Here is a 27707-nt window from a genome sequence, read left to right on the forward strand (position 1 = left end):
GCACAGTGAGGGCTTCCTGGGAAGCTCAGGCTGTGGGCGGGATGGGGGCAGGGTGAGGGCGCAGGGCAAAGGAGGAAAGGGAAATGGCGGGGGTTGGGGGGCAGACAGGACAGAGGTGGGGAGGAGGAAATGAGCCAGGACTGGGACCCTGGCTGGGCAGGAAGGTGGCGGACTGAAGCACACTGAGCCAGAGGCAGGAGGAGGAAGGCCGCATTGCCATGGGGCCAACTCTGACTTAAAACGACCCGATAGGACAGGCTAAAATGATCCCCGTGAGTTTGGAGACTGTAACTCTTTAGAGTAGAAAGCCTGGTCTTTCTCCCCCTTGGCTGGTGGTTTCAACTACTGACCTTGACCTTCAATTAGAAATGAGCTGTTGCTGTAGGTGTCCCACTCATTTCTGCACAGCAAAGACCCCTCCCTCCTGCCGCCCCCAACTAACTCTCTCTCTCTCTCTCTCTCTCTCTCTCTCTCTCTCTCTCAGGGCACCACTAGCTGAGAACGAGGGGGCAATCCTCTTTCTTAGCCAAGGCTAAATTCTCTGGCTTGGCGCTGCCTTTTATTCATATGCGTATGTATTAGAGTGTAAAGTCCAGAGCACTAGGTTTTCAGAAAGCCATGGCTTACAGTGAAAGCCCTAAATCCATTTTGAGACTCCACACCGACTCAGCTTTCACTGACCCTTAACCAGCAGTGTGGACAGCTTTGTCCTCAGACAGTGTGTTTAAAGCAGATGATCACCTCCGCTAGCCAATCCAGGGAGTGGCAGTCCAGCCGTAGGGCCTCGCTTGGGAGTGTCCTTGCTGGAATGTGGAGTACTGGGGTCATGCAGTCTTGAGTCAGACTCTGACAGCCTTGGTCAGAGAGCCCTGAACGACTCTTGTAAACTGCTTTTCAGTTGTCAACTGTATACAATTGTGGTCTCTTTCACACGTCTGCAATCCCGCCTGGAACCGTGATCAGTTCATCTGCTGCCAATCAGGCTTCGGTGACAGTTTCTTGTTTTCCGTATCCTGTAAGTGGCCAAGTTTCTGTGTATCCCTGGACACGCGATGGCCTTGTGCTAATGGCTCCCCTCATTCAGATGATGTGTCTTTTCTTGTTTGGTTTTTTTTTTTTTTGGTCTTGTTTAGGACTCGATTTCTGTGTATTTACATATTGCTTTCAATTTAGGATCATGGCAGTGAGTTTGGTTTTGGGAGTTGACAACTACACCACCTCAAATCACTCTGAGCAGCTGCTCTGAACGCCCCTTGAATGGTCCAAGTTCCCACCTGTGGCTTCTGGGATTCCCAGGCAGGCTCTGTCCCCACCCTGCCTCATGCCCTCCACTCGTCAACATCTTCTCAAGCTACAGGCTGGAAAGAGACTCACTCTGTGAGGGCTGTCCCAGGACAGGGATCAAGGCAGTGGCAGTGACTAGCCAGCCAGGAAAATTGAAAAGCTGGCCTCTAGCTCCCCAATGCCACCTCCACACCTCTCCTTCCCCATCTCTCCACCTCAAACCCGTCTCAGAAAACCAATCCTACGTCTGACTGTACAGGCCAAGCGGGAGGGAAGAAAAGAAGGTAGGAAGGAGCCTTGTGATTAAGAAATAGTTTAAATGATGACCTGGGTGGGTGAAAGGGGGAGGCGAAGAAGCCATTGTTTGGGAAGCAGTGGGTTTCTGGTGACTGTGATGGGGAATCTGGCATCTGGTGCGGTTGGCAGTTGCATTACATGATGAATGTAACTGATATCACTGCATTTTTACATCTCAGAAATGGTGACTCGACAAGTGCAGGACATGGATTTTTAGCAACAACATTTAGACATTCAAAAGTGTCTAAAAATAAGAGGCACAATATTTACTACGGCATTTCTGTGACGTTCCCTTACAGTGAGCCGCTTTGGAATCTGTTCATGGAGAAAAGGGCTGAAGAGGAGATAAGTCAAAAGGTTAACAGGAATTTTCCCACCTGAGCAGAAGTGATTTCATTCTTTTGGATAATCTTTATTTTCTACATTTGTCAAATGTGACTTTTGTCATTCAAAAACCGTACTAAAAATAAAGCGAATTCATTTCACACTAATAGCCAGCCTCCCTCTTGGTGGTCCGTGCTGGGCCATGCAGGCAGTCAGGTGGTGTGGGGGGAGGTCAGCCGCTTACAGACACCCTCCCTGAGGGCAATTAGTCACCAGACTACAGGGTAGGCGTCCTCCCAGCTGCTGGGGACAATAAACTATCCCTGAGGCCTGAGACCAAGCCAAGCATTCACACCCTACCAATAATGGTCTCTATCAGTTGAGCCAGGGAACAGGCCAAACTGGCTCTGTGATATCCAAAGTTAAGTTGCCATCTTAAATCTAGGATCCACCCATCTTGCCACATGTATGCCCCCAATCCCTCCTCTTCCTATTACGTGGATACCCCTAGACCGCCCCCTCCCATTACTGTATTACGTATAGCGCAAACCCTTCCTGTGACGTATGTCTTCATCTGTAATTAGGGGGCTTGTTGTCCCCAGAGAATATAAAAGCCTGGGCTAGTATTAAACTCTCGCTCTCCCTTCACGTGGACCACCAAGCAGGGCTGAGGTGAGCATGCTACCATGAATTGTGTCTGACTCCATTTATTTCAATACTTCTATCTCTCATGCCTCTATGACTTTACTATGATCTTTACTTATTATCGCTGTTCAATTGCGCCTAGCGGACCCGTGATGATGTGTTAGGGGCTGGCTTCCCCTGACAAGGTGGGCTTGGGCCCTTTCCCTCCCTGGTGCTTTGTCCCAGCCTGGTGCCGGAGGCTTAGTGAATGTTTGCTGAGTGATTGAATGAACATAAATATTAACCTTCGGGAATTGTAAGCTTTCGTTCCGAGACTCTGAGGCAATAAGGGGGAAACACTTTCGCTGTTACAGAATCAGGCCTTTGCTTGTACAAGGGTCAGAGGGCTTTTGAAAGAGTGAAGCTTGGAATGAGAAAATCACTGGGGTGTACGAGAACACAGGGCCCCTGACGACTAATAGTGCATTCGCTCGGCGTTACTCACCAGCTCCAGCTGCAGGTGGGCGCTGCCCCACCTGGGCTGCCACTTAGGAGCAGTGCGACCTTGGGAAACTTGCTTAACCTCTTGGAGCCTCCCTCTCCTCTCCTACATTGGCAGGGTAGCACTACTGGTCTGGTTGGATTGTTGTGGGAATCCTATGAGCTTGTGCAATCGGTGAAGTACTGGCATCACCACATCACATGAGGCTTGTATTTGAAGCAGCAAAGATGCCAGGCTTAGGCACCCACCCCAGGAGCCCCACAGCAACCCATCCTGTGCACGGGGCAGACTTTTCTCTCCTGCACCCACCCCCACCCCTGCCCTCTTTCATGGAGCTCTGGTGCTGTTGTAATCTGTTACGAGTTGGGCTGCTGACGGCACGGTCTGTGGTTCGAAACCACCAGCTACCTCTTGGAGAAAGAGTACGCTTTGTACTTCTGTAGAAAGATACACAGTCTCGGAAACCCGCAGGGGCCGTTCTACCCTGTTCCGTGGGGTGACTATGAGCCAGGTTCTGTGGGGTGACTATGAGCCAGGTTCTGTGGGGTGACTATGAGCCAGGTTCTGTGGGGTGACTACGAGTCAGGTTCTGTGGGGTGACTACGAGTCAGGTTCTGTGGGGTGACTACGAGTCAGGTTCTGTGGGGTGACTACGAGTCAGGTTCTGTGGGGTGACTACGAGTCAGGTTCTGTGGGGTGACTACGAGCCAGGTTCTGTGGGGTGACTACGAGCCAGGTTCTGTGGGGTGACTATGAGTCAGGTTCTGTGGGGTGACTACGAGTCAGGTTCTGTGGGGTGTCTATGAGTCGCACTTAATGCTCAGCGCTTGCTGTGGTATGGAGAGATGAGACCCTGCGGGAGCCGAGCACACAGGTTTTAGCCCAGAGCTGGTCTGATAAAAAATACAGTGCCAGTCACATCTCGAATTAGAAAGTTTCTTAAAAAAATTTTTTTTTTAAACCTCACCCCTTATATCCAATAGCTCCCCATCATATCTTAGGTGATTACTACTTTTACAATGGCGAGTGAGAGGTGTTTACATTCTTTCCCTCCACTGCGGACTTTGAAGTGTGTGTTAATTTCCAGTACCTCTCGAAATTGGTTGTGGACATTCTTCAGATGTCAGCAGCCACACGTGGTCAGTGGCTGCTGTCCTGGGCGGCTCCGTGTGTGGTTCTAGACCACAATGTCTTAAAACACTTCGTACGAATGCAAAGTGGTGGCCACTGGCAGCCGCAGGTTGGTTACGGAGCCCTTGAGATGTGGCTAGTGTGACTGCAGGACGCACCACTTAATTAAATTGTAACTAATTACAATATACATTTAAATAGGTACTCGTGGCCAGGGCTCCTACAGTGGGCAGCTCAGCTCTTAGTAGAGCCGTGCACTGCACCTGTGTGAATATCTGCAGTCGGCATGACCTGAGACCTTGTGGAACCACCGTGGCTCTTGGTTTTTTCCTTTATAAGTAGAACATAGGAATAGCACCCACTCATACATCTTTCCCGAGGCACTGAGAACAGGGACTAGCACATAGGAAGTGCTCAGTAACTTTAGCTACTTAAAAAAAAACCCAGGAAAGGGAAATCCCTGCACTGCCTTGTGCATGTTTGCAGTCACATGGAGCTGACAGGAGATGGCCACAGGAGAAAGAAATCGTTAGCTATGGAAACCGAAAAACCACAGCGTAAGGATGGTCTGAGGTGTCCGGTGAGCTATGCTATCTGACGAAGGCAGACCGATGTCCGGAGCATGGGGGATCCTTGAATTAAAGTTCTGATTATGTATTTATGTCAAAACTAATGGTTTCATTTGGGGGGTGAGGTGGAGGGGAATCATTTGCTTCAATTAGAAGTAGTAACACATTAAAGAGTTGACTTCATCCCCAGGATGAAAGGAAAATCAAACACACACCAAAGAGATGCAAATGAGCGGTTTAAGCGGTAAAGGGACTCCTAAGCCAGGTGAGGAGTCCTGGCGTTACAATGTGACTCATTGAGTTGCTATCCTGAGGCGGACAGTTCAAAACCACCAGCAGCTCTGTGGGAGAAAGATGACGTTTTCCACCCCCATAAAGACTTACAGTCTCAGAAACCCACAAGGGAAGTTCTACTCTGTCCTACAGAGCTGCTATGAATCGGAATCCACTCGATGGCAGTAAGTTTGATTTTGACTTTTTGACACCAGCTGAGAAGTCCTGGTGGAAGGATGGTTAAGCAGCTCAGCTACTAAGTTCAAGGTCGATGGTTTGAAACCAGCAGTAGCTCCCAGGGAGAAAAGACCTGGCGATCTGCTCCTGTGAAGAGTACAGCCTTGGGAGCCCGTGGGGCAGTTTTTCCCCGTCCTCCAGGGTTGCTCCGAGCCCTGGTGGCATAGTGGTTACACATAGGGCTGTGGTCCACAAGGGCAGCAGTTCAAAACCACCAGATGCTCATTGGGAGAAAGATGGGGCTTTCTACTCCCCATAAAGAGTTACAGTCTCAGTTGCTATAGGTTGGCATCGACTTGATGGCAGAGAGTTTGGTTTGGATAGGGTGGCTTGGAATTGGACTCGACAGCAAGCAGCCACCAAGATGCCAGGCAGGCCTGGTGGCTACTTTCTCCCAACATCAGAGGATTGTTGGAGTCTCACAATGCAAGGTGCTGCCCATGCTGAGCATCAGAGAGGAGCTTAGGTATTGTTCACCTTACAATGACTTTTTAAATGAATAAAGTCCAACTGGGTCTTTAAACAAATGAATACCTTTTGAGGCTCAAGGGGAAGTAAACAGTTGCCTATGGCCCTCATCCCCACCCCCAACAAAAGAGCAGTCAAGTTTCCCTGTAGGGGGTGGGGGTGGGAGTAGAACTCTGAAGCCCAGAGTGTGAGGATTTTGAAGGCAGGAGTGGCGGCCCTGGAGTGGCCCCTACCTGTGTGGGGGTCCAGCAGGCTGGACAGCTCTTCTTCTAGTAGCTGCTTCACAGAGAGGTCTTCTTCAGAGTCCAAGAGCCCGTCCTCCTGGTCCAGTCCTGCCTGGCCACCCACGCTGGCACCGGGACCATCTGTATCTGGCACCCCACTCCTGCAAAGGAAGCCACCCAGCCCCCTAGTGAGAAAATGCATGCATTGAGTCATGCATCCTATTCATTCATTCATTCATTCATCGATGCTTTTCACACCCAAACCAAGCTCCTGTAGCAAAGTGGAGGTGTGTGCGTGCGTGCGTGCATGTGTGTATGTGTGTACACATCCCCCAGCCTTCAGAGTCAGACTAACCTGGACATGTAATTTCAGCCCGGCTTCTTACCCTGAATCTCAGCCTCCTCATCTGTACAATGGGGCTAATCAGTAACAGCCTCCTCTGGGGCTGAGGGTAAAACTAGAGGTGGTTTTAAAAGGGCTTAGCAGGGTGCCCGGCACCTCATCAGCATGCAACCATGGCAGCCTTTATGAATGCATTGATAGGATGTATATGCATCCAGGACACAGAGTCCTCTCTCGTCCCCCCACCAAACTGTGAGCTCAGTGAGGGCCCGGAGTTTTGTCTCTCTCGTCCCGACTCTCAGTGGCTGGTCCACAGGGGAGTATGTGTACCATGTGGAATGGAGGACTAAATGTTCCCTGCTCCCTGCCTGCGGTCACTCCAGGGCAGAAGAGCCGGTCTATGGCAGAGAGCACTGTGGTGAGGCAACTGGAAACTTCTCAGACATACCACAGTCCAGGGTCCTGCTGGCACCCTCTGCCCTTCCCCACAAAACCCTCCAACTCCAAAACCACCTTTTGCCATCGAGCTGATTTCAACTCATGGCGACCCCATGCTTTCTCGAGTAGGACTGCCCTCTAAGCACGTGGCTTGCACTTTACTACTAATCTAAGGGTTGGAGGTTCAAACTCTCCCAGGAGTACCATGGAAGGCCAGTGATCTGCTCCCATGAAGACCACAGCTCTTTCCCAGTCCACCACCCTCGGGGTGATTCTGGCTCTTCCTCATTCTGCTGAGGAGTAGCGGCTGGGTTTTGAACCTCTGACCTCGTGTTGATCAGTCCAATGCTTATCCTGACCGTGCCGCCAGGGTTCTTCCGCATGAATGCGCCCTGTCTCTTGGGAGAGGCCAGCAGGGCGGTCTTGATCTGAGAGCACAGACCTGCCCCTAGCCCCTGTTAGAGAGGAAGGCTCCCTGAAGGGCTTTAACGCCTGGGATCCTCTTGGCCTTTTTTGCTGCTGTGAAGGAACCAGGAGGAAGGTGGTGAGTTGAGCACCAATAACAGCCAAAGAGTCCTGGTGGGGATGTCAGGTAAGAGTTGGACTGCTAACTGCTAGATTGGCAGTTCAAATCCATCAGTCGTTCCTCGGGAGAAAGATGAGGCTGTCTGCTCCCGGAAAGAGCTGCAAAGCTTCCTATCTGTAGGGTGGCTCTGAGTCAAAATTGGCTCACACAGGCCGTGGGTTAAGTGCTGTTGGCGGAAGGGCCTCTGTGTGACAGTGACATAATCGATGGCTCACCATCAGGTGGCAGCTCCAGGACAGCCAGACTTGCAGCCTTGGCAAGCCTGTGACTCGGTATGCTCTGTTGTATGGGGTCAGATGACTCGAAGTCCGCTTGACCACCCGCAGCAGCAGCACCAGCACTATTGATCGGGCAGCTTCTCCGCGCTGGGCTCTGTGCTTGAGAAGGGTGCGTCACCTTCTCATACCAGCCTGTCCCACCGCGAAGGGATTCTTGTGTTATCACCCCATTTTATAAACGAGGAAACGGAGGCTCATCAGGATTATGCAGTTTGCCCAAGATTGCCATGGATTGAGTGACAGAGCACAAATTCAAATCCAGGCCATGTGACCCTGAAGGTGTGACTCACCCCTATTCTGCACGAACTCTCACTGTCTTTGTGAAAAACCCAGTTCCAAGTTGTAAACACAATACATTCCATACATTCAGTAGACAAGAGCACTGGACCACGAGTCCTGTGCTCTGTCATCTCCCATGCTGTGTAACCTTGAGGAAGGTCACTTTAAGAGGCAAGGATTTAGCATTGCTCTAGCACAACGGTTCTCAACCTGTGGGTCGCGACCCCTATGAAAGGGTCGTCCGATTCATAACAGTAGCAAAATTACAGTTATGAAGTAGCAACAAAAATAATGTTATGGTTGGGGGGGGGTCACCACAACATGAGGAACTGTCTGAAAGAGTCGCGCATCAGGAAGGTTGAGAACCCCTGCCCTAGCACCAATAGTGTGCAGCCGGTGGACTGAGTATAGGATCCATTGATCATCGGCTCCTTTCTACTCCTCTACAAGGGAAGTGTTGGGACCTTTGCTTGCCGATGAGGAAACTGAGGCCCTAAGAGACTATCTGACTTGCTCAAGCTTACAAAGAGTTGGACCAAACTCTCAGAGCCTTAGTGTCTCCATCTGTAACATGTCCTTGTGAGGTCTCTTCTAATCTAGGATTTACCACAGGGCCACTTCTGTGACCTTGGCCAAGGGCCTTCATAGTAAGCTTAAGGGTCAAGAGAGAGAAAGTCAAAAGTTACAGGTTTAAAGCTGCTGGCCCAGCACCTCTGTCACCCAGGGATGGATAGTGAGAGCCTCGGGTGAAGTCATTTCCTTAGTGACACTGTGTCCTGTAAGTACCATAAATACAGTAAACCAGGACCAAGTCCTGGGGACGGGGGAGGGGTGCTGTCTGCCGCTTGCTCCCCGGGGAGCAGTGTGTCTGGGGCAGGTGTTCTCACAGGGGGAGAGCCAGGCCGGTGGGGGACCCAGAGAATTCGGGACTCCGTGCTGCTTACCTGCCGCCACCAGCGGGCTTGGACGGATACTTATTTCCCCGGTGGTTTGGTTTGGGCTGGAATTGGCCCTGATGCAGCAAGGACAGCAGCTGGGAAATTTGCTACAAGACAGGAAAAATCTGTTGACTCCACACAATTCCGACCCAGCACACTTCCTCGCCGGATGTTTCCCTCAATGCCGGTGCTTTCTTTTTATAGTCTTTCCTTGGGCTGCAGATGCTTGCGGGGTCAGGGGGGATGGTGCCGGGTGTTGCAGACGGGGACCTGTGCGGGCAGGCTCCCCCCTTTGCTGTGTCACCCCAGGAGTCGGGTGCTTGAGGGAGAGGATGGAGCCTCTCCTCCCTGCCCCTTCCGTACCTCAAGTGACCTGCTTCTGGTGCAATCTGTAGGATGGGGGTAAAGAAGGCATTTCCTGACCATAAATTCATTCTTACACTGATAAAGATTATCTTAAACAAACAGCTCTTTTCTCCCTTCAGTGAAATTCCTATTCAGCCAGTTTTTGTGGACCAGATGTAGCACTGTGTTGTGGAAAAGGAAAAATTGTGTTATTTAAGTATTTGTTTATTCATCCTTTCTTTCTACAAGTTTTTAGTAAGGGCTTGTCTGGGTCGGCCCCTGGGCTTGGTACGGGAATAAGAAGGAGAACCGGACCCATTCACTGCCCTCGGAGCTCACAGAGTCTGGGGAGGGCAGGGAGAGGGGTGACTAAGGGGGTTGCCCTGGTGGTAGGGGAAGGTGGGGCCCTGTGGGAACAGATGTGAGCCCTAACCTGATTTGAAGGGGAGACAAAAGAGGGTATCAGGGAGATGATGCTCCTTTCCTTTCACAAAGGCCTACAGAAATTATACTATGGGTCACATAGGTGTGTTGAGACCTAAAGTTTCCACAGGAGAGGCGGTGAGGGCCTAGGCAGGGTTGAAGAGTGGGTTTCCGGCAGCAGGCTGTGCAAGTGGACCGGCTGAGAGGCCGAAAAGGCCGGAAGTCATGGCAGTGGTTCAGGAAGGCTGGAGGATGGGCTGGGGGTGGGTGGGATGTCATGATCAAGCCCTGCGGCGGGGCCTGTGAGGGAGAAGGCAACAGGCCAAGGCTTGTGAGGCCATATTCTCGTTCCACCACTTCTCGTGTGTTGTATAATGTCAGGCGGGGTCTGGGCCTCCGCAGACCTCAATTTCCTCTTCTCTAAGGTGTGGGACTCGACATCCTTGCCCATACTTCTTCACAGGGTTGTGGGGATTAATTAGACAGTTTGAAAAAGTGAACGATGCTCTGTAGAGGTGAAGGATTTGGAAGTTCTTTACACCTGCAAGAACTCTCTGTCTCTGAGCCCTGGGTTTGTTCCACTCCACCCCGGGGATGCCCACTGCGCCCCTCTGGGCAGCTCAAGGTAGAAAGTGGCGACCGTAGAGGCGAGTGAAAGAAGAGGGGGCCCGTGAGTGGGGTCTCACTGTGACTTGGGAAAGTCAGGGCCTCATTGCCCACCTCCAAGCTAAGTTCAACTCCTGAGTTCCTGGCTCAGGTCTAGAAGCCCGTGACTCTGGTGTGCGCACAGCCTCAGATGACCAGACACTGCCATGCAGGGTCACTCCACAGAGCCCAGACTCTGGACCCAGACCGGGCTTCCAGTCCTAAGCCTGCCGCTTCCCCAGGCCCCATGTGTGCCCTTGAAGAATGAGGAGCTCTCTGAGCCTCAGTCTCCTCAGCAGTAAGTCAGGGAATAATAAAGAAAATCAAGTCCTGTAACAGGGAGAGGGTGAAATAAGCCAAAGCGAGAGACAGTATCAGTAGATCCCCAAACAGGCACTTTTTAACTTATCAAGGTGACAAACAAGCTCATTTAATCCTCAACTTTAATAAAAGGGAAGAGATGTTATTACACCCATTTTGCAGATATGAAAACGGATGGCAACCCTTATCATTAAATTCCGTGCCCTGTGACACTGTGCAGCACATCACATATGAACCAGGCATGTCTCCTCTTTCCCTTAAGTTGCTTCCAAAAGGGCGCCTTCTTGCCTATTGCTCCAGTGGGACCAACCACAGTGCCTTTCTCAGCTGTCTATTCACAGCTATCAGCAAAGCGTTTGCCATAAAAGACTTCTCCAATCAGTATAGAATAAATGAATGAATGAATGAATGAATGAGTGATGGCTCCTGGCAACCTCAGGGGCTGCATGGAGCCCAGGATGAGCCACAGATGAGAGCAGGTGGACTCCTTCCAGAGGGATTCCTGGGGAAGGAAGGGGGCAAGGAACCCATGTCCTTGCTCTGCCAAGACTGACGCTGATGGCTTGACTAAACAGAAATGTGCTTGCTTTGGGCAGCCAATCTGGCACAGTGAAAACTATACGGAGGCCCAGAGGAGCGGCTGTGGGTTCAAGATCAGGCACCACCCAGGAAAAGAGAGTTCCCATTTATGTGTAGGAAATTCTGGGTCACTCGACATGTTGCCATCCATCAGCCAGTTAACCTTGCACCTCCCTGGGAGGTGAACGCAGGGAAAGTTTGACATGGTCATGCCCATCTTATGGGTGACCAAGTTGGGACTCAGAGGTAGTGAGTGATTTGCTCAAGATCACAAGGGTGTGAGCGCTCCTGGTCCCAGAGCTGTGCTCTCCACCACTGCCCCACCGTGAACCACAAAGGGATGGGTATCAGGGATATGAGAGCCATAGGGGCATCGGATGCCACTGTTGGTGGTCCACAGGTGAACAGGAAGGGACTGCCCACACCTGACATACCTGGACAGGAGGCGAATCCACGGTGAGGTCCTCCATAGGGTTCCGCTCGGCGAAGGCAGCCACGGACAGACGGACCAGGCTCCGCAGGATCTGACGGGGGCCAGACTCCTTCTCAGGGGCCACTTTGGCGTGGAGACCTCGCTTCCGCCGCAGAGTTGCTGAGGAGGCTGTGGGGCTCTGTGGGGCTTCTCCAATGCCCTGGTCTCTGGGTAGCGTACCCATAGGGCTGCCTGCAACCTTCAGCGGCCTTGAGCGTGGCTGTCCCGCCACAGGGTGGGGCTCAAGAAGATTCAGGTTCTCCCGGGAGGCATTCCTTTGCCGGGGGTGGTTGAAAAGGAGGTGGACGGAGTCCTGCAGCACCTCCTGGTTCTCATCCAGGGCTCCCAGGTTGCCCCGGTTACGCAGGGTCCTATACAGGGTTGGAGTGAGGTGAAATGGGGCCTGCAGGCAGGGGTCCCAGCCTTCGCCTGCATTTGCTTCCTTACTTGGGTCTTTGTGGGGCTGTCCAACTTCACAAGGCTCTTCCACCTGGCCCCTGAGCACAGGCACCAGGTGGATGTCAGTCTTCTGAATGTGTTTCTGGGGCCTCTTGGGCTGGTGGCGGTAGGTGGACTCAGCCTCCCGACAGTTGTAGGCCTGGCTGTCCTTCTTCTCTGTCCGACGGATGGACATAACCAGAGCCAAGATCAACCCAAAGATAGCCAGCAGTACCGCCAGGCAAATCACTGTCAGGACCACGGGGCTCAGGGCCCCTTGATCAGGGGCAAAGTCTCTCAGGTGATCCACACTGGTGACAAACATGACCTTCAACAGGACTTGGGTCTGCAAGGGGGGGCTGCCCCGGTCCTCCACCTCTATCTCCAGCTCCCACTCACTACCAACGAGGCTGCTGGCATCAGTCACATTAATGAACAGCTGCCCCAGGTCGGGGCTGAGGACGAAGAGGTACCGATTGTTACCGCGCCGAATGCTGTAGCGCAGCTCTCCGTTGGCTCCCGAATCTGCATCTCTTGCCACAATGGTCACCAGGAAGAATGGCGGAGAGGTGCGGGGGGCCACGGGTAGCATACCAGCACCTCTTGGATCCAAGCCACTGGGGGTCTCAATGGGCACCAGAAGGTGGCCTGTGGAGGCGTTCACGAGAACTGAGAGACTGGCTTTGCCATTGCTCAGCACAGGCCGAATCACTTCTGGGATGTTGTCGTTGACATCCAGGAGGTTTACCCACACGGAGGCACTAGATGCAAGCTGCGGTTGCCCCCTGTCCTCTGCTACCACTTGGAACTCAATGCTGGTCATCTGTTCATAGTCCAGAGACCTCTGAGCAGTGACTTCTCCTGTGTCGGCATCAATAGCTACCAAATGAGAAACCGGGGAGTCCTGGATGCGGTACGAGATTTTCCCATTGCTGCCCGAGTCTCCATCACGAGCCTGGACAGTGATGAGGTGAAGAGAGGGCAGGTTGTTTTCTCGAGTGGAGACCTCATACATGTTCTTCTCAAACACAGGGGCATTATCATTGACGTCGCTGATCCGAATGCTGAGTTGCTTCTTGTCAGACAAGGCCTGGGATCCTTGGTCTTGGGCCAACAGAGTGAGATTATAATCCGGCCACTGCTCTCTGTCCAGCGCGGCATCCGTTAGCAGCATATAGGTATTGCCATTGGTCCTGTTCAGCCTGAAGTGGTCTAGCTCTTGACTGAGCCAACAGTGGACCAAGCCGTTGTTTCCCGAGTCCAAGTCGTTTGCTGTGATGAGAGCGACCAGGCTGTCTTTGGGGAGAGCTTCGGACACCAGTGGTGCCTCGGAGGCCCACGTGATGTGGATGCTCGGGGCATTGTCATTGATGTCCAGAACTTTGATGAGAACTTTGCAGTGGGATGGGATGGGATTGGGCCCCAGGTCTTTCGCCTGGACATCCACCTCGTAGACAGGCTTCTCCTCGTAATCAAGTGGTCGACGCAGAACGAGTCGGCCCGTCTTGGCCTCGATACTGAAGGTTTGCAGCACCTCTGTAGGCATGTGCTTGCCCAGGGAAAACTCCACCTCCCCGTTGGGGCCTAGGTCAGGGTCCGTGGCAGTCAGGTTGATGAGGAGGGTACCAGGGAGAGTGTCTTCTTGGATTTCTAGTGCCACCAAGCTCTCAGCAAACACAGGGCTGTTGTCATTGGAGTCTAGGACATTGACCTTGATCAAGCAGGTGCCCGATTTGGGGGGGTCCCCGTTGTCATAGGCAGTTAGGACCAGGTCAAAAACCGAGTGGATTTCTCGGTCCAGCTCCTTGATGACCACGAGCTCAGCATACTTGGTCTCATCGGGCCCCACGATGATATTCAGGGCAAAGTGCTCGCTGGGAGACAGAGTGTACAAGTGCAGCGTGTTGGGGCCTGTGTCTGGGTCAACGGCCCTGTCCAGGGGGATCCGGGTGTCCAGAGAGGCACTCTCAGAGATTTCTAGCTCCTGCTTGTCCTTGGGGAACCGGGGCTGATGGTCATTGATGTCCAGCACCTGGATCTCGACATGGATCAGGGCGGAATGCCTGAGGGCAATCAGGTCAAAGGAAGCCAGGCAGGGGTCCTGCTGTGGGCAGAGCTGCTCACGGTCCAGCCGCCCCGTTGTCCTGAGCATGCCGTCCTCCGCGATCACCTCAACGTTGAGCACCCGAGGCGGATGCAAGACCCGGAAGGGACCCCCTATGCAGTCCTTCCGCTGCTTCACCCGGCCCAGATCCTGGGCCAGCTTCCCTATCACCGTCCCACGTGGCACTTCCTCGGACACTTGGTAGGTCACAGTGAGAGTGGCCACTCCCTGACAATCCCCTGAAAGAAACAAATAGCCACCTGGCCCCCAAAGCCCCAGCAGAAGCGGCAGAAGTTGGGTCATGCTTACCGCCATCGGTGGGTAGACTCACAAACCGCCAGAAACCTCAGAGACTGGATCCTTCAGAGACACAGCGGCCGGCCAGCGTTCCCTGGGTGGCTGGGTGCTCTTGGTTCTGCTCTGCTCTGAAACCCACCAGCCGGCCCAAAGCTAGAGCATGACGGAGCGAGCGGGATTCCCAGGCAAGGGCATCTTCATCTGAAGGGATCCGAGAGGTCCAGGCGCGGATGAAGTAAACCTTGCCAGGCGCTCGCAGGTCAATCCCAATAAGTGATGGACACGAGCCGGTCCAGAGGGGACTTGAGCCAGCAGAGCAGGATGCGGGCGCGCTGACTTCCAAACAGTTGCCAGGCTGGGGAAACAGAGAAGCAGCTTTTTCCTATGGAAACCCCACCTACAGGAAAAGGGAGGGCTGCGAGTTGCAATGTCAATTAACGAAAGGGCACGTCCTGTGAAGCAGAGGCCTGCAGTGGAGGACCATGCGAGATGCGCGCGGGCCGGCTCCCGGGCGGGCTGGATGGGAAGGTGCGGGGCCTCGCGGCGTGGTGGCCGCTCAGGGACAGGGAAGGACGCCTGTGTGACCCAGCGCAGCAGAGAACCTGAGCTCGGTCTGGGGCAAGTTCCCGCCTCTCTTCCTGTTCTCACGCCTTCCTATCCCAGGCTCTTTCTCATGACGTCATCAAGGATGCCCTCTTTCCTTTCCGTCCCCGCACTTGTCTATATCTCTTGTTCTTGACTCTGACTCCACGCCTCCCTTTGGTTGCACTGGGAAGCGCTGGTCTCCCTGCAGGAGCCCCGGTGACACGGTGGTGCACCCATGGGCGGCTCATCAGGTCAGCCGTTCGCAAACACCCGCTGCTCCGAGGGAGAAAGATAAGGCTGTCTGTTCTCATAGCGACTGACGGCCTGGGAAATCTCCGATAGCAGTCCGCCTCTGCCCCAGAGGGTCACCGTGAGTCCGAATGACAGTGAGTCATTCTGGCTTTCTGGGCCTGGGAAGCCGCTGTGGTCCAGAGAGTGGATGTCAAAGCTAAACTGTCGGGGTGCAAACCACGAAGGCTGAAATTTGCCAGCGGAGCCATCTGGGCCAGGTCACTGAGCTTCCCCGGGCCTCCTGAACCTCACCTACGGAGTGAGGAGGGGTCTCAGCTTGAGGTCCTAAGGATCGAATGAAGTGATGTCTGAAGGGTCGTCCAGCCATCAAGTGGATTTGGACTCAGAACAGAATTGCCCCTATGGGTTCCTGAGACTAACTCTACAGGAACAGAAAGTGTTTTCTTTCTCTTAGAGAGCAGGTGGGTTTGAGCTGCTGACCTTGTGGGTAGAGTCTACTGCGTTACCCACACTGCCACCGGGGCTCCCGTGAAGGGGCCTTCCCAGAGGCACGGGCGTTATTATCCTGGTGGGTGCTGAATCTGGGTGCCATGCCCCACTTTGTGGCTGCCCTCAATTCTTGCGCTGCCCCTAGGCAGTGTCAGAGCTCTCAATAAGCAAGGTAAGCACTGACTTACTAGTGTTTACTTATGCATCTTTAGTGAACAATTTCACATGTTTTCACCACATCAAAGATCCTGCTTCTAGGCATGGCTGGCATCTGTCTCTCCCACCCCCACCACATTTTCCCGCAGAATCAGAGCTCCTTTTAAAGTTTACAATCTGGACAGGGAAAGACTACCCAGTAAGCAAGGTAAGCACAGGCTTACGTGTGCTTACTTACCAATCTGTAGTGAAGTGTTTCACATTAAAATTTTTTTTCTTTAGTTTATATATCATCATTCCATATTTCAATCACATCAAGTAGAATGGTACAATTGCTACCACAATTGGTATCAGTTTCAAAAAATCTTTTTCCATATTTCACATGTTTTATTTTGACTCTTTCATGCAGTAAAAATGTGAAATGGCTCACTACAGATTAGTAAGTAAGCACAAACTAATCTGCCACAGTACCTGCTCCCACTAACCCCGTGGGGTGCCCATAGCCTTGGCTTCAGAAGACTCTGTGATCTGAAGGTGTTTTCCCTCCCCACTCCTTCCTGCTTCCCCATCCTCTCAGTCTAGGTCTATTGTTCTCTGGGCTGGAGCCAGCCTTAGCCATTGTAGGGGAACCCCCAGCCTCCCGCTGGGGGCCCGGCCCCCACCCCAGAGAAGCTCCTGTTTCCCTCACCCACACCTTCCTCTCCCTGTGTCTGGGTCTTCCCTTCCCTTCTCTTCCTCTCATTATTCTCAGAACTGAGGTGGTGGCTTCTCCTCCTCAGTCTGCTGGGTGGAGCCCCAACATTCCCCCTGCCTTCACCCCACCTGGAGGGTGACTCAAGAGGTCCGGAAAGCATTTGAGGTGATGTGGAAGGACCAGGTGTTTCCCTCAGACCCTCAGGGTAGAGGTGCCCCACTTGTCAGGGCCTGTTGGCATGGAGACCTGCGGCCATTGGCCCTGGGCCTAAGGACCAGCTGGGTCTGTAGAGCTGCACAGCCGTGTTCTTCCACACCGTATCTCAGGTTTCCTTCGTCTCACGTGAGCCTGTGAACGATAGGCACGGGCAAGAATCCCTGGACCGTTTCCTTGGTGTAGCTCTGGAGATACTGCACACATTCCTGAACCTGAGCCTCTGTTTCTTTTTCTGTAGAGTGGGACTGATGGCACCCACCTCGCGATGGTCAGTGGTCAAGGTCAAGGGTCAATGAGATGATACACCATCTGGGCCGGTACAGAGAAAGCACTCGTTCCGTGGGACTATTCGTTCTCTGCTCATTGTTTTCCAGGGCTTGTTCCCAGTGAGGAGAGTTTTGCCTCCTGCTCCCTCTACTCTTTTCTTTGCCTCCTTGGCTGAAGAAGTTCATTCCCAGGCCTCTCTCTGCTCCCTGGCTGCGAAGCGGCACTGGAGCTTAGAGACCCAGAGGAGTTGTTTCCCCTCCAGTGACAGGCGATGGCCTCCTTCAGCCCACTATTCGCTAGGTGGTGAAGGAGACAAAGCGACCCCCGAAGGACTTACAGTCCAAAGAGGAGGAGGGCAAACTGGAACAGGTAGCCCAGTGGAGTGGCTCTGGTTTCAGGACAGGGCTGGGAAAGGTTTCTCCTGGGTTCCTCTGTGCATCCTAAAGGACCGGGAGGAGTTGGCCAGAGGATGGTGATCAGGCAGGGCAGGAAGATGTGTGTGGTAGTTACATCATCTGGTGTCAATTTGAGAGGATTATGAGTGAAGGGCTGCAGTCTGGCCTGTTGATCCAGATATACCCAATGAGACCTCTGTATGGGTATGGCCTTCTCCTGAGAATTCTGGGAACTCCGGCAGTTTTCCTCCTTGGAGGTGGGAAACACTTTGTTCACTCCTTTGGAGACTCTCTACTGACAAGGCTGACACCCTGCTAGACATTCCTGAAGCCACACGGACCTACCCTGATGCAGCCCAGGCGTGCGGGGAAGCCATGTGGAGACCCCTGCCAGGGCTGAGATGCTATACCACCACTGGATCCAAAAGACTTTTCACCCACTTGCCCGTGATTGTCCTGTACTTGTCATTATTGCATGTATTCCGTGAGCCTGAAGAGGACTTTATAGATTGGTATCAGGCATATCAGCTAATATTGGACCCATGGACTTGATCCGGACTGTGCTGGGATGCTTACTCACTATTCAATTGTTCTTGTATATAAACCTCTTTCTTATATACATTTGAGTGTCTATGAATTTGATTCTCTAGTCTGCCCAGGCTAACACAGTGAGCTCAAGGGGCAAAGGCCTGGGGGTGGGTAAGCTGGCTCCCTCCTGACCTGTAGGACGACCTTTAGGGTCGAGTAGGGAGGAGGAGGAGACGGCTTCAAGAAAGGCCTGGGGTCCCATGCTTGGGACTTGGGCTTGCCCTGAAGGCTATGGAGAGCTGCCGAGGAGCTCAAAGCAGGCGAATGAGAACAGCAGCTCCGTGAGGGCCTTGTCCTGAGTGCGTTGGCTGCATCATCTTGTGCCTCAAACAACTAGCCCATTGGGTTGCAGAAGCCAAAACACAGGGGTTCAAGCATTTGCCCAAACTTGTGTAGATTTGCCCTCCAGAAAGCCCCTGCTTGCTCCCCTCTGGAAAATGGACCAGTGGAACCTAGAGGAGGGAGGGGGCCCGATGAAGCGTAATGCAGGAGAGCTTTGGTGCAGAACATTCTGGTGGTGAGAACGCTTCCAGAGTGCCATCTGGTGGCCAAATGCAGAGAAAAAGGCAGGGAAGGAGGCCAAGCCAATCAAAGTCACTGCCAACGAGTCCACGTAGTGACCCTGTAAGACAGGGTGGAACTGCCTCCTGTGAGTCTCCAAGACTGTAACTCTTTACAGGAGTAGAAAGCTCCATCTTTCTCCCAAAGAGTGGCCAGTGGTTTTGAACTGCTGACCATATGGCTAGCAGTCCATATGCATAACCACTATACCATAGGAGAGGGTAACCAGCTCCAAACCCCAAACCTGTTGCTGTAGAGTTGATTCCGATAGAGGAGGGTCTCCAAGGCTACAAATCTTAATGTAAACATCTCGTCTTTCTCCTGCAGAGCAGCTGGTAGGTTCGAACTTGGGACCTTTCATTTAGAGGGTTTAGTCATTGTGCCACCGGGGGTCCCGTAAGAGCGTGCCAGGGCTCCCAAAGACCCCAGCTCTGTGCTGTGCCCAGCAGAACGCAGCAGAGGAGTGGCACACGGATGATACTTCTCTCTAGTAGTGGGAGACCAATGCCCAAATAAGGGATGATGGAATTTAGAGACCTGTGATTGTTTTCTGCCTTTTGAATTCTTAAAAGTTTGTCTTAATTTCATGTTCCAAAGTGGGGGTGGGGTGGGGGTGGAGCAAACACATGTGTAATCCAAATTCAAGCTTTCTTATGACCTGGGAATGCTAGGAATCTAGTTTTTGCAACCATGGGACCAACGAAGGGTACCCAACAAACACGAACCCCACAGGCATATACTCGTATAAAAGAATCTCCTTTTAGGAATATAGATGTCAGCACAGGCAAAATCAGGGCCTCGGGGAGACACCGAGGTCAACGGCATAACATGGTTCATAATGTTCTCCATTCCAGTTGGGTGAGTTGTGTTTGCTGAGTTGTGTAAAAAGCTTGTGAGTGACCATCAAAGATACAGCAGTTGGTCTCTTCCTGTCTAGAGCAAAGGGGAGGGAAGGAAACCAGCTTCTTCTAGCCTGAGACCAGCAGAAGTCAGGCCTGGCTACCTCTCCCAACTGCTCTGACCAGAGACAAATAGAAGGTCCCAGTGAGATGGGGAGAACATTGAGAACAAAACCCAAATTCATAAAACAAGACCAGACTTGATTGGCAAAACCCTTGAGATTATTGTCTTAATCCTTTTAATATGGAAGTCAGCTTTCCATCAGAGTAGATTGGCCTATAAAAGAAACAATAAAGCCCGTGAGAAATGGGCTCCTGAGGTCAATCAACTCTGTGGGGCCACACAGGCAATTTGTGCCCCAAACAGAGATGAGAAGGCAAGGAAAGCTGAAGGGACGGAAAGAAGAAGGCCAGGTAGGAAAGAGAAGAATGCTGGGAGAGGGTAAGGGTGGCAACTGGTGTCACGGAACACCTGGGTGTAAATTGTTGAATGGGACTACTTTGATGTGTCACCTTTCACCTAAAGCTTAATAACAATTTCAACAAGAAAGCACTCGGGACAACACAGAAAATGCGTGCCTTTCTGTGGCCGCCAAATAAAATCCAGAAATTGCCAGATCGATTTCTTCCACCCCGGTAGGGCAAAGTTGGGAGGATCTTTTTGCTGAGAAGCGAGGCTAATGTGATTTGCATAATCGGGGGAAGGGGCAGGAAGGAGGGCTTCCTGTGGGAGGAGCAGGGCTACCCAGGGCTGTGAGGGAGGGCGAGGGACTTTCGAGAGACTTGTTGCAAACGATAGGTTTGTGAGTTTCAAGAAAAGAGACAAGGGGGAAATGTTCTTTTCAAAGCTTCTCTTGTACTTTACCAACCACAACAATAGCCCCCAAACTCAACCCCCCCCCCCTCCAGTCTACAATCAGCCCGGGTGGGTGGGAGGGATGAGGTCGGCCTGGACTGTAGCTTTTACTTCTAATCTATTCCAGGTGATGCTGGCATGAACACTCGGTCTACAACCTGGCCTCAGTGAGAACCACTGGTGTGGAATTTCTCAGAAGCCCACGTCACTGTGGAAGGGCCAGTGGCGATCCCATTCCATCAGGCTTTTTGGTCACTCACCACCCTTTCTGATATCCATATATCTATGGACTCTTAGCGATTTCTTTGACCTCTTTTTTTTAATTAATCATTTTATTAGGGGCTGATACAACTCTTATCACAATCCATACATCCATCCGTGGTGTCAAGCACATTTGTACATTTGTTGATATCATTCTCAAAAGATGTGCTTTCTACTTGAGCCCTTAGTATCAGCTCCTCATTTCCCCCCTCCCTCCTCCCTCCCTCCTCACCCTTGATCATTTATAAATTATTAATATATTTTTCTCTGACTTCTTTAGCTTTCCATCCTTGCGACTCCCAGGCATTGGGACAGCTAGATACTGTCCTCAGCCTTGTCCTCTCTATAGGGCGATTGGCCCAGAAATCGGCTGCCACGTTTAGCAAATACAAACACAGGGTGCCCGGCTCAATTAGAATTGCAGATGATCAGTTCATACCCTTGTAGTATATTTTTCTACATTATCCAGAAACAATGCATGCTCTTAAGAATTTTTTTTAAAAAGCACGCTGTCAACATGTCCCTTCCCCCCCCACACCTCACCCCGGCCCCTTTCTTTCATTTAAAATGTTCATGTTCTCTTTATTAATATTGGTTCACACCGTGAATTTGAAACTCTGTCAGTCAACACCAAGATCAAGCATATTGACTGGAAGCCTCAGCTGTGCATGAATATTCAGCAGCTCACTGTGTTGATTGGCCTTGTTACGCGTTCAGCATTTCTGGGTGACTCCAGGATCGAACTGTTCTTACACCGAGGGAGCCAGCCGGGAGGCATCTCGGATCACACTTACTCCTGAGTGCATTCTGTCATCTGGCTACTCAGTTTTTATTTGGTGGCATTCCGCATGCTCTTCCCTATTTACAAGGTCATTTCTTCGCTCTTTTTTTGGCATGGGCAATTGCTCAAGTTGACCCACATTTTCCTTTTCTATAAACCATTGGTTTAGTTGGCTTTCTTCACGCAGAATCCAATCAGCCTAATGCTCTCCTTGCTTCAGAAAGGCTCCTGCAGGAAGGGAAATGAGGCTTCCCCATCGGTACAGGAATTCTCGTGGGACCTCCCTTTACACGTTTATGACAGCCGGGAGCTGAGCCCGGAGCTCCGGGAGGAACAGCCACTCGCTGATTGATGATGGCAGCCACTGCTAAATCTCACCCCTCTTTCCCTCTTTCAGAGTCGTGTCACCTTGGGGTTACAAAACTCTTTTCACCGTTATCCAGGGGAATAATAATACAATGCCAGGTTGCAAGTATAAACACGATCATTCTGTACCTATTACTGTAAATCAAATTTTACCTGGAATCAGAAGCACAGAAAAACCTTTTGGACTGTCAGGCACCTCAAGCCATTTTAGGAGTCTGTTTGTACCTAACTCTGGGGTGCCGTGAGGTCTTGTCTGGGCCACACTGACCAGGAATGATGGTCATACAGTCTGTCTGACAGGTCTTCCTTGCAGACCTAGCTGACCACGTTCCTTGGGCAAAGCGAAAACTGGGCCTAAGCATAACTAGAGTTAGGACGTGGGTTGGGCTGGGAGCCAGTGGCCAGTCCCTTCACCTCTAGAGGGTCAGTGGCTTTAGCTTCAAACATGGGCTGACTATGGGACAGTGCTGCTGTAGGCTTCCAGCCCAGCAAGCTGACCCACTGCCATCGCGTCTGCTCCAACCCAAAGTGACCCCTTACAATAAAACGATTATGGACGCAGACGGCCTCATCTCTCTCCCTTAGAGCACCTGGTGGCTTTGAACCTCACCTCTGGTCTAGGGCACACACCTCATGCTCTCTTATGCCTGGATTTCTTCAGTCAGTATTCCCGGACTCTCTCTTCCCCTTCTTTTCTACTCTTATGGTATCAACTCTAAGCCTAGCTTCCTTTTCAATTAAAAAATCATTTTATTGGCTCTTGCACAACTCTTTTTTTTTAAACATTTTATTAGGGGCTCATACAACTCTTATCACAATCCATACATATACATACATCAATTGTATAAAGCACATCCATACATTCCCTGCCCCAATCATTCTCAAAGCATTCGCTCTCCACTTAAGCCCTTTGCATCAGGTCCTCTTTTTTTTCCCCCCTCCCTCCCCGCTCCCCCCTCCCTCATGTCCCCTTGGTAATTTATACATCGTTATTTTGTCATATCTTGCCCTATCCGGAGTCTCCCTTCCCCCCCTTCTCTGCCGTCCCTCTCCCAGGGAGGAGGTCACATGTGAATCCTTGTAATCAGTTCCCCCTTTCCAACCCACTCACCCTCCACTCTTCCAGCATCGCCCCTCACACCCTTGGTCCTGAAGGTATCATCCACCCTGGATTCCCTGTGCCTCCAGCCCCCATATGTACCAGTGTACAACCTCTGCCCTATCCAGCCCTGCAAGGTAGAATTCAGATCATGGTAGTTTGGGGGAGGAAGCATCCAGGATCTGGGGGAAAGCTGTGTTCTTCATCGGTACTACCTCGCACCCTGACTGACCCATCTCCTCTCCTAAACCCCTCTATGAGGGGATCTCCAGTGGCCGACCCTTGGGCCTTGGGTCTCCACTCTGCACTTCCCCCTTCATTCAATATGGTATATATATATACATATACACATATATACACATACATATATCTATTTTTTTGCATGATGCCTTATACCTGGTCCCTTTGACACCGCGTGATCGCACTGGCTGGTGTGCTTCTTCCATGTGGGCTTTTTTGCTTCTGAGCTAGATGGCCGCTTGTTCACCTTCAAGCCTTTAAGACCCCAGACACTATCTCTTTTGATAGCCAGGCACCATCAGCTTTCTTCACCACATTTGCTTATGCACCCATTTGTCTTCAGCGATCCTATCATGGAGGTGTGCAGCCAATGATATGATTTTTTGTTCTTTGATGCCTGATAACTGATCCCTTCGGGACCACTGGCTCACACAGGCTGGTGTGTTCTTCCATGTGGACTTTGTTGCTTCTGAGCTAGATGGCCACTTGTTTATCTTCAAGCCTTTAAGACCTCAGTCACTATCTCTTTTGATAGCCGGGCACCATCTACTTTCTTCACCACATTTACTTGTTCACCCACTTTGGCTTCAGCAGTTGTGTCAGGAGAGTGAGCATCATAGAGTTCCAATTTAATAAAAGAAAGTGTTCATGCATTGAGGGACTGTTTGAGTAGAGGCCCAAGGTCCCTCCGCCACCTTAATACTTAACCTATAAATATAGAGAGTTCTATTTCCCCATCCTCCTATATATATTTGCATGTACATGTCTTTGTCTAGACCTTCATAAATGCCCTTTGACTCCTAGCTCTTTCCTCCATCTCCCTTGACTTTCCTCCTGCCCTACTACCATGCTCCGTCACCACCTGGGCTACAGCTATACCTCTTCTCTACGCAACCTTACCCTTGATCATTCCCCACCAGGTCTGCCACTCCCCCCTCTCTACCATTTTGGGTCCCATGTTGTTCCCTTGTCCCTGTGTTTGTTAACACCACTTCCTTACCACCACCCCCCACCTCCTCCTATCCCAAGTCCCCCCGGAATTGTCAGTCCAGTTGTTTTTCCTCCAGATAGTTCATCCAGCCTGTCCTATTCAGGCAGACTTGTGGAGACACTAACATGCACAAAAACAAGACAGAGGAAAACAAAGCAACAGTATACAACCAGACAACAAAAATAAACCACTGACAAAGAACAAAACAAAACACTTCACAAAAGAAAAGCTTGTAGTTTGTTCAAGGATCGTTTGCTGGCCCTTAGGAGCGTTTTCCAGTCCAGTCTGTTGGGGCACCACGCCCTGGCCCCAAAGTCCACTTTCAGCATTCCCTGGGGACCTTGCCACTCCATTCCCTTGCTGTTCTGCTACACTCCCCCAGTGCTTTGCCTCGGTGTGTTGGGATCAGGTCAGGTGCAATTCCCACACTGTGTCTCCGGTGCTGTCCCCTGTATCGCCCTTAGTCACTGAGGGGCATCATGTCTCATAGTGGGGCCAGCCATGTTGTTCTCTCTGTGGACTGGCTGCTCTACTCAGGAACATCATCTTCACGACCTGGTGGGCCAGGCTGTGTTCCACTCTCTCCTCCTGTTCCTTCATCTGCTCCCGTGTCTTGCACAACTCTTATCACAATCCATCCATCCACGGTGTCAAGCATATTTGTACATTTGTCGTCATCATCATTCTCAAAACATTTTCTACTTGAGCCCTTGGTATCAGCTCCTCATTTTCCCCCTCCCTCCCTATCCCCCTCCATGAACCCTTGATAATTTATAAATTATTATTATTTTGTCATGTCTTATACTGTCTGACATCTCCCTTCACTCACTTTTCTGTTGTCTGTCCCCCAGGGAGGAGGTTATACGTAGATCCTTGTGATTGGTCCCCCTTTCTACCCCACCTTCCTTCCATCCTCCCGGTGTTGTCACTCTCACCACTGATCCTGAAGGGATCATCCGCCCTGGATTCCCTGTGTTTCCAGTTCCTATCTGTACCAGTGTACATCCTCTGGCCTAGCTGGATTTGCAAGGTAGGATTGGGATCATGATAGTGGGGGGCATGGGAGGGGAAGGAAGCATTTAAGAACTAGAGGGAAAAGGCTGCAGCTATTTTATTCTTTGTTTTCAGTCTGTTAAAACAAATCTTAATTCTCTTATAGGTTATGGGACAGGGTAAGACTTATCAAGAAATGTGTCCTAATTTTGGCTTCCTCACGGTAGGGTACTGGTCAAATTACTTCCATCGCAGCGCCTTTACTGTGCAACTATAACATGGGGAAAGAAAGCACCTGTCATGAGGGCTGGACATTTGAATGAATTCACACCTGCGATATGCATAGCATAGTATTGTGGTGGAGGGACATTTATTAATAAGGTTCTGCTATCCAAGTCTCTGAAACGCCTGCCAAATAACTGGGTGGGGCTATGCAAACAGGGTGTTCACCACACTAATTGAGGGGATTGGTCATCGTCAGTTCCCACTTCTCTGGCTGTAGGATGAGTCCTCTTCGAAGCAGTATGAGAGAACGGAGAAACCCCCAGGGCCTTGGAAGAACTCACTAAGATCTCTGTCCGAAGTGGCAGAGGCCCCAAACCAGATATGCCACAGATCATGGCATGAAGACTCAGAGGAGCCACACTGCGACTATGGGGTACCTTCTCCTTATCTGGCCCGAGACTATGAAATGTGGGACAGAGTGCCAGGGCGTGACTTCCTGACTCGTGGAGGCAAAGGTCGAGGGACCATGTGGCTGAGAGACTGAGGACCAGAGAGACTTGACTGTTGGCGTTGGAGACCAATGACTGTCTCCTTACTATCGCTGATCCTGCCTTGTGGGAACTTGGTCACTTCCCTGGGAGCCCTGGCAGCATAGCAGGTAAGCGTTGGACTGCTAAGGCCAAGGTCAGCAGTTTGAACCACGAGCGGCTTCTTGGGAGAAAGACGAGGCTTTCTATGCCCGTCAAGAGTGACCCTATTAGAGCCCCACAGGGGCGATTCTACCCTGTCCTGTAGGGTTGCTATGAGTCAGCATCACACTACGGCAGGGAGGTTTTTGTTTTGAGAGAAAATAAGAAACTTATTTGAACTCTCTTTATCTCACCCTGACCTCAAAACTAACACCTAAATCTTACTCCACTTTAAACATTCATCCCAATTATGAACACTACCCTAAAATGCTCTCTTCTATCCTCTCTCTCAGATGACCTCTGACATGAGTTCACAGTGTGAGGTCACAATTCACCCCTCAACCCTTGTGAGAATTTCCCAGGGGGCCTTGGGGGAGGGGAGGTGTGTTCCCTCTTTACATCTTAGTGTATCTGAGGAGGACGGTGGAGGGAAGGAGTCTTGATCTGAGCACTCTGAGGTAGGGGTACCAGGCACTTCACCCTTCTTTTATTTTCTTTGAATAAATGTGAATATTGATATTCATGAGTGGCTTCAGAGACGTCTCCTTTCTTGCATTTTTAGGGACATGTTTCTGCTTCAGTGTCTGTCACTGTAGTTACGTTTCCTGCTATCTGACAATCAGGATTGAAATTACAGAATAAGTAGAACTGATTCTTTGCATTTCTAAAATGTTTTGATTCTGCCAGCTGTGGTCCTACTGCCACCCACAGCTTCACCCACCGGCTCGATGCCGCTGAGTTGATTCTGACTCATAGTGACCTGGAGGACAGAGGAGAACTGCCTCTATGGCTTTAAATATTTTTAAATATTTATTTAAAATGTAACATATTTAACATTATACAACATTTGAGATATTGAGTTTGACTCATTGTAAGGGTTGCCTAGATTGGTCAGTATGACAATCTCCACTGCATTTTTTAAAAACAGTTTTATTGGAATTTTATCCCCATATCATACAATTCAATAGTTCAACCATATCAGGAAGAGTTGTATAATCTTGAACACAATTAATTTTAGAACATTTCCCCCATACTCATTATTATTGATGTAATTTTTTTCATTTTTACAAAAATATACACAACAAAACATTCACCAATTCAATAACTTCTACATGTATAATTCAGTGTCATTCGTGTTGTACAACCATTATTGATATTCCTCTCCAAATTGTTCTAGCAACATCAACATGAACTCACTGCGCCCTAAGAGAAAACTCTTCCTCCTCCACCCATGGTAACCAGAGGTCAAGTTTGGTTTCTTCTTTAATTTGTCTATCTATCTATCTACCTGTTTATTTATTTTTGGTTTCTTCTTTTAGTCATTTTCTTGATGTAATATTCACATAGCATACACTTCCATTGTTAAACCGCTTCTAAAAAGAGTAGTATCTACTGGATCACAAATCAGTTCTCATGCTCCCACCACCTGCCCCCCTTCTACTGATTGCTCCTCTCCAATTCCCCTTCCCCAAAGCTGTCAACCTTTATGGGAGCAGAAAGCCTTGTCTTTCTCCCAAGGAGCAACTGACTTTGAGGTTAGCAGCCCAAGTTGTAACCCAAGACCCCTCAGGACGCCTTCCACCAGCCACAGGTGCTCCGTGGTTCTCCCCACTGGCTATCCTCTCTCCTGGAAACAAAATCAGGCACATGATTTGTGAAGCCCAGTGCAAAATGGAAATGGGGAG

At 50.8% G+C, this 27707-nt stretch overlaps 2 protein-coding genes across 2 annotated transcripts in view; one reads left to right on the top strand and one right to left on the bottom strand.

The window, feature by feature from the left end:
- DELE1 (DAP3 binding cell death enhancer 1) overlaps positions 1–2577 on the top strand; it is a 27404-nt gene extending 24827 nt beyond the window's left edge. Inside the window, exon 13 of the mRNA XM_075541746.1 lies at positions 1881–2577. The gene's annotated coding sequence lies outside the window, so the exon portion shown is untranslated. The remainder of the gene's footprint in view (positions 1–1880) is intronic.
- PCDH12 (protocadherin 12) overlaps positions 1–14425 on the bottom strand; it is a 14859-nt gene extending 434 nt beyond the window's left edge. The window contains exons 1-3 of the mRNA XM_075542699.1: positions 11543–14425; positions 8802–8902; positions 5943–6094 (exon numbers count right to left, since the gene is read on the bottom strand). Coding sequence (XP_075398814.1) covers positions 5943–6094; positions 8802–8902; positions 11543–14425 — 3136 coding nt within the window. The remainder of the gene's footprint in view (positions 1–5942; positions 6095–8801; positions 8903–11542) is intronic.
- Between the last annotated feature and the right edge of the window lie 13282 nt (positions 14426–27707).

This window comes from Tenrec ecaudatus, chromosome 2 (genome assembly GCF_050624435.1).
Source record: "Tenrec ecaudatus isolate mTenEca1 chromosome 2, mTenEca1.hap1, whole genome shotgun sequence".
Classification (NCBI taxonomy): Eukaryota; Metazoa; Chordata; class Mammalia; order Afrosoricida; family Tenrecidae; genus Tenrec; species Tenrec ecaudatus.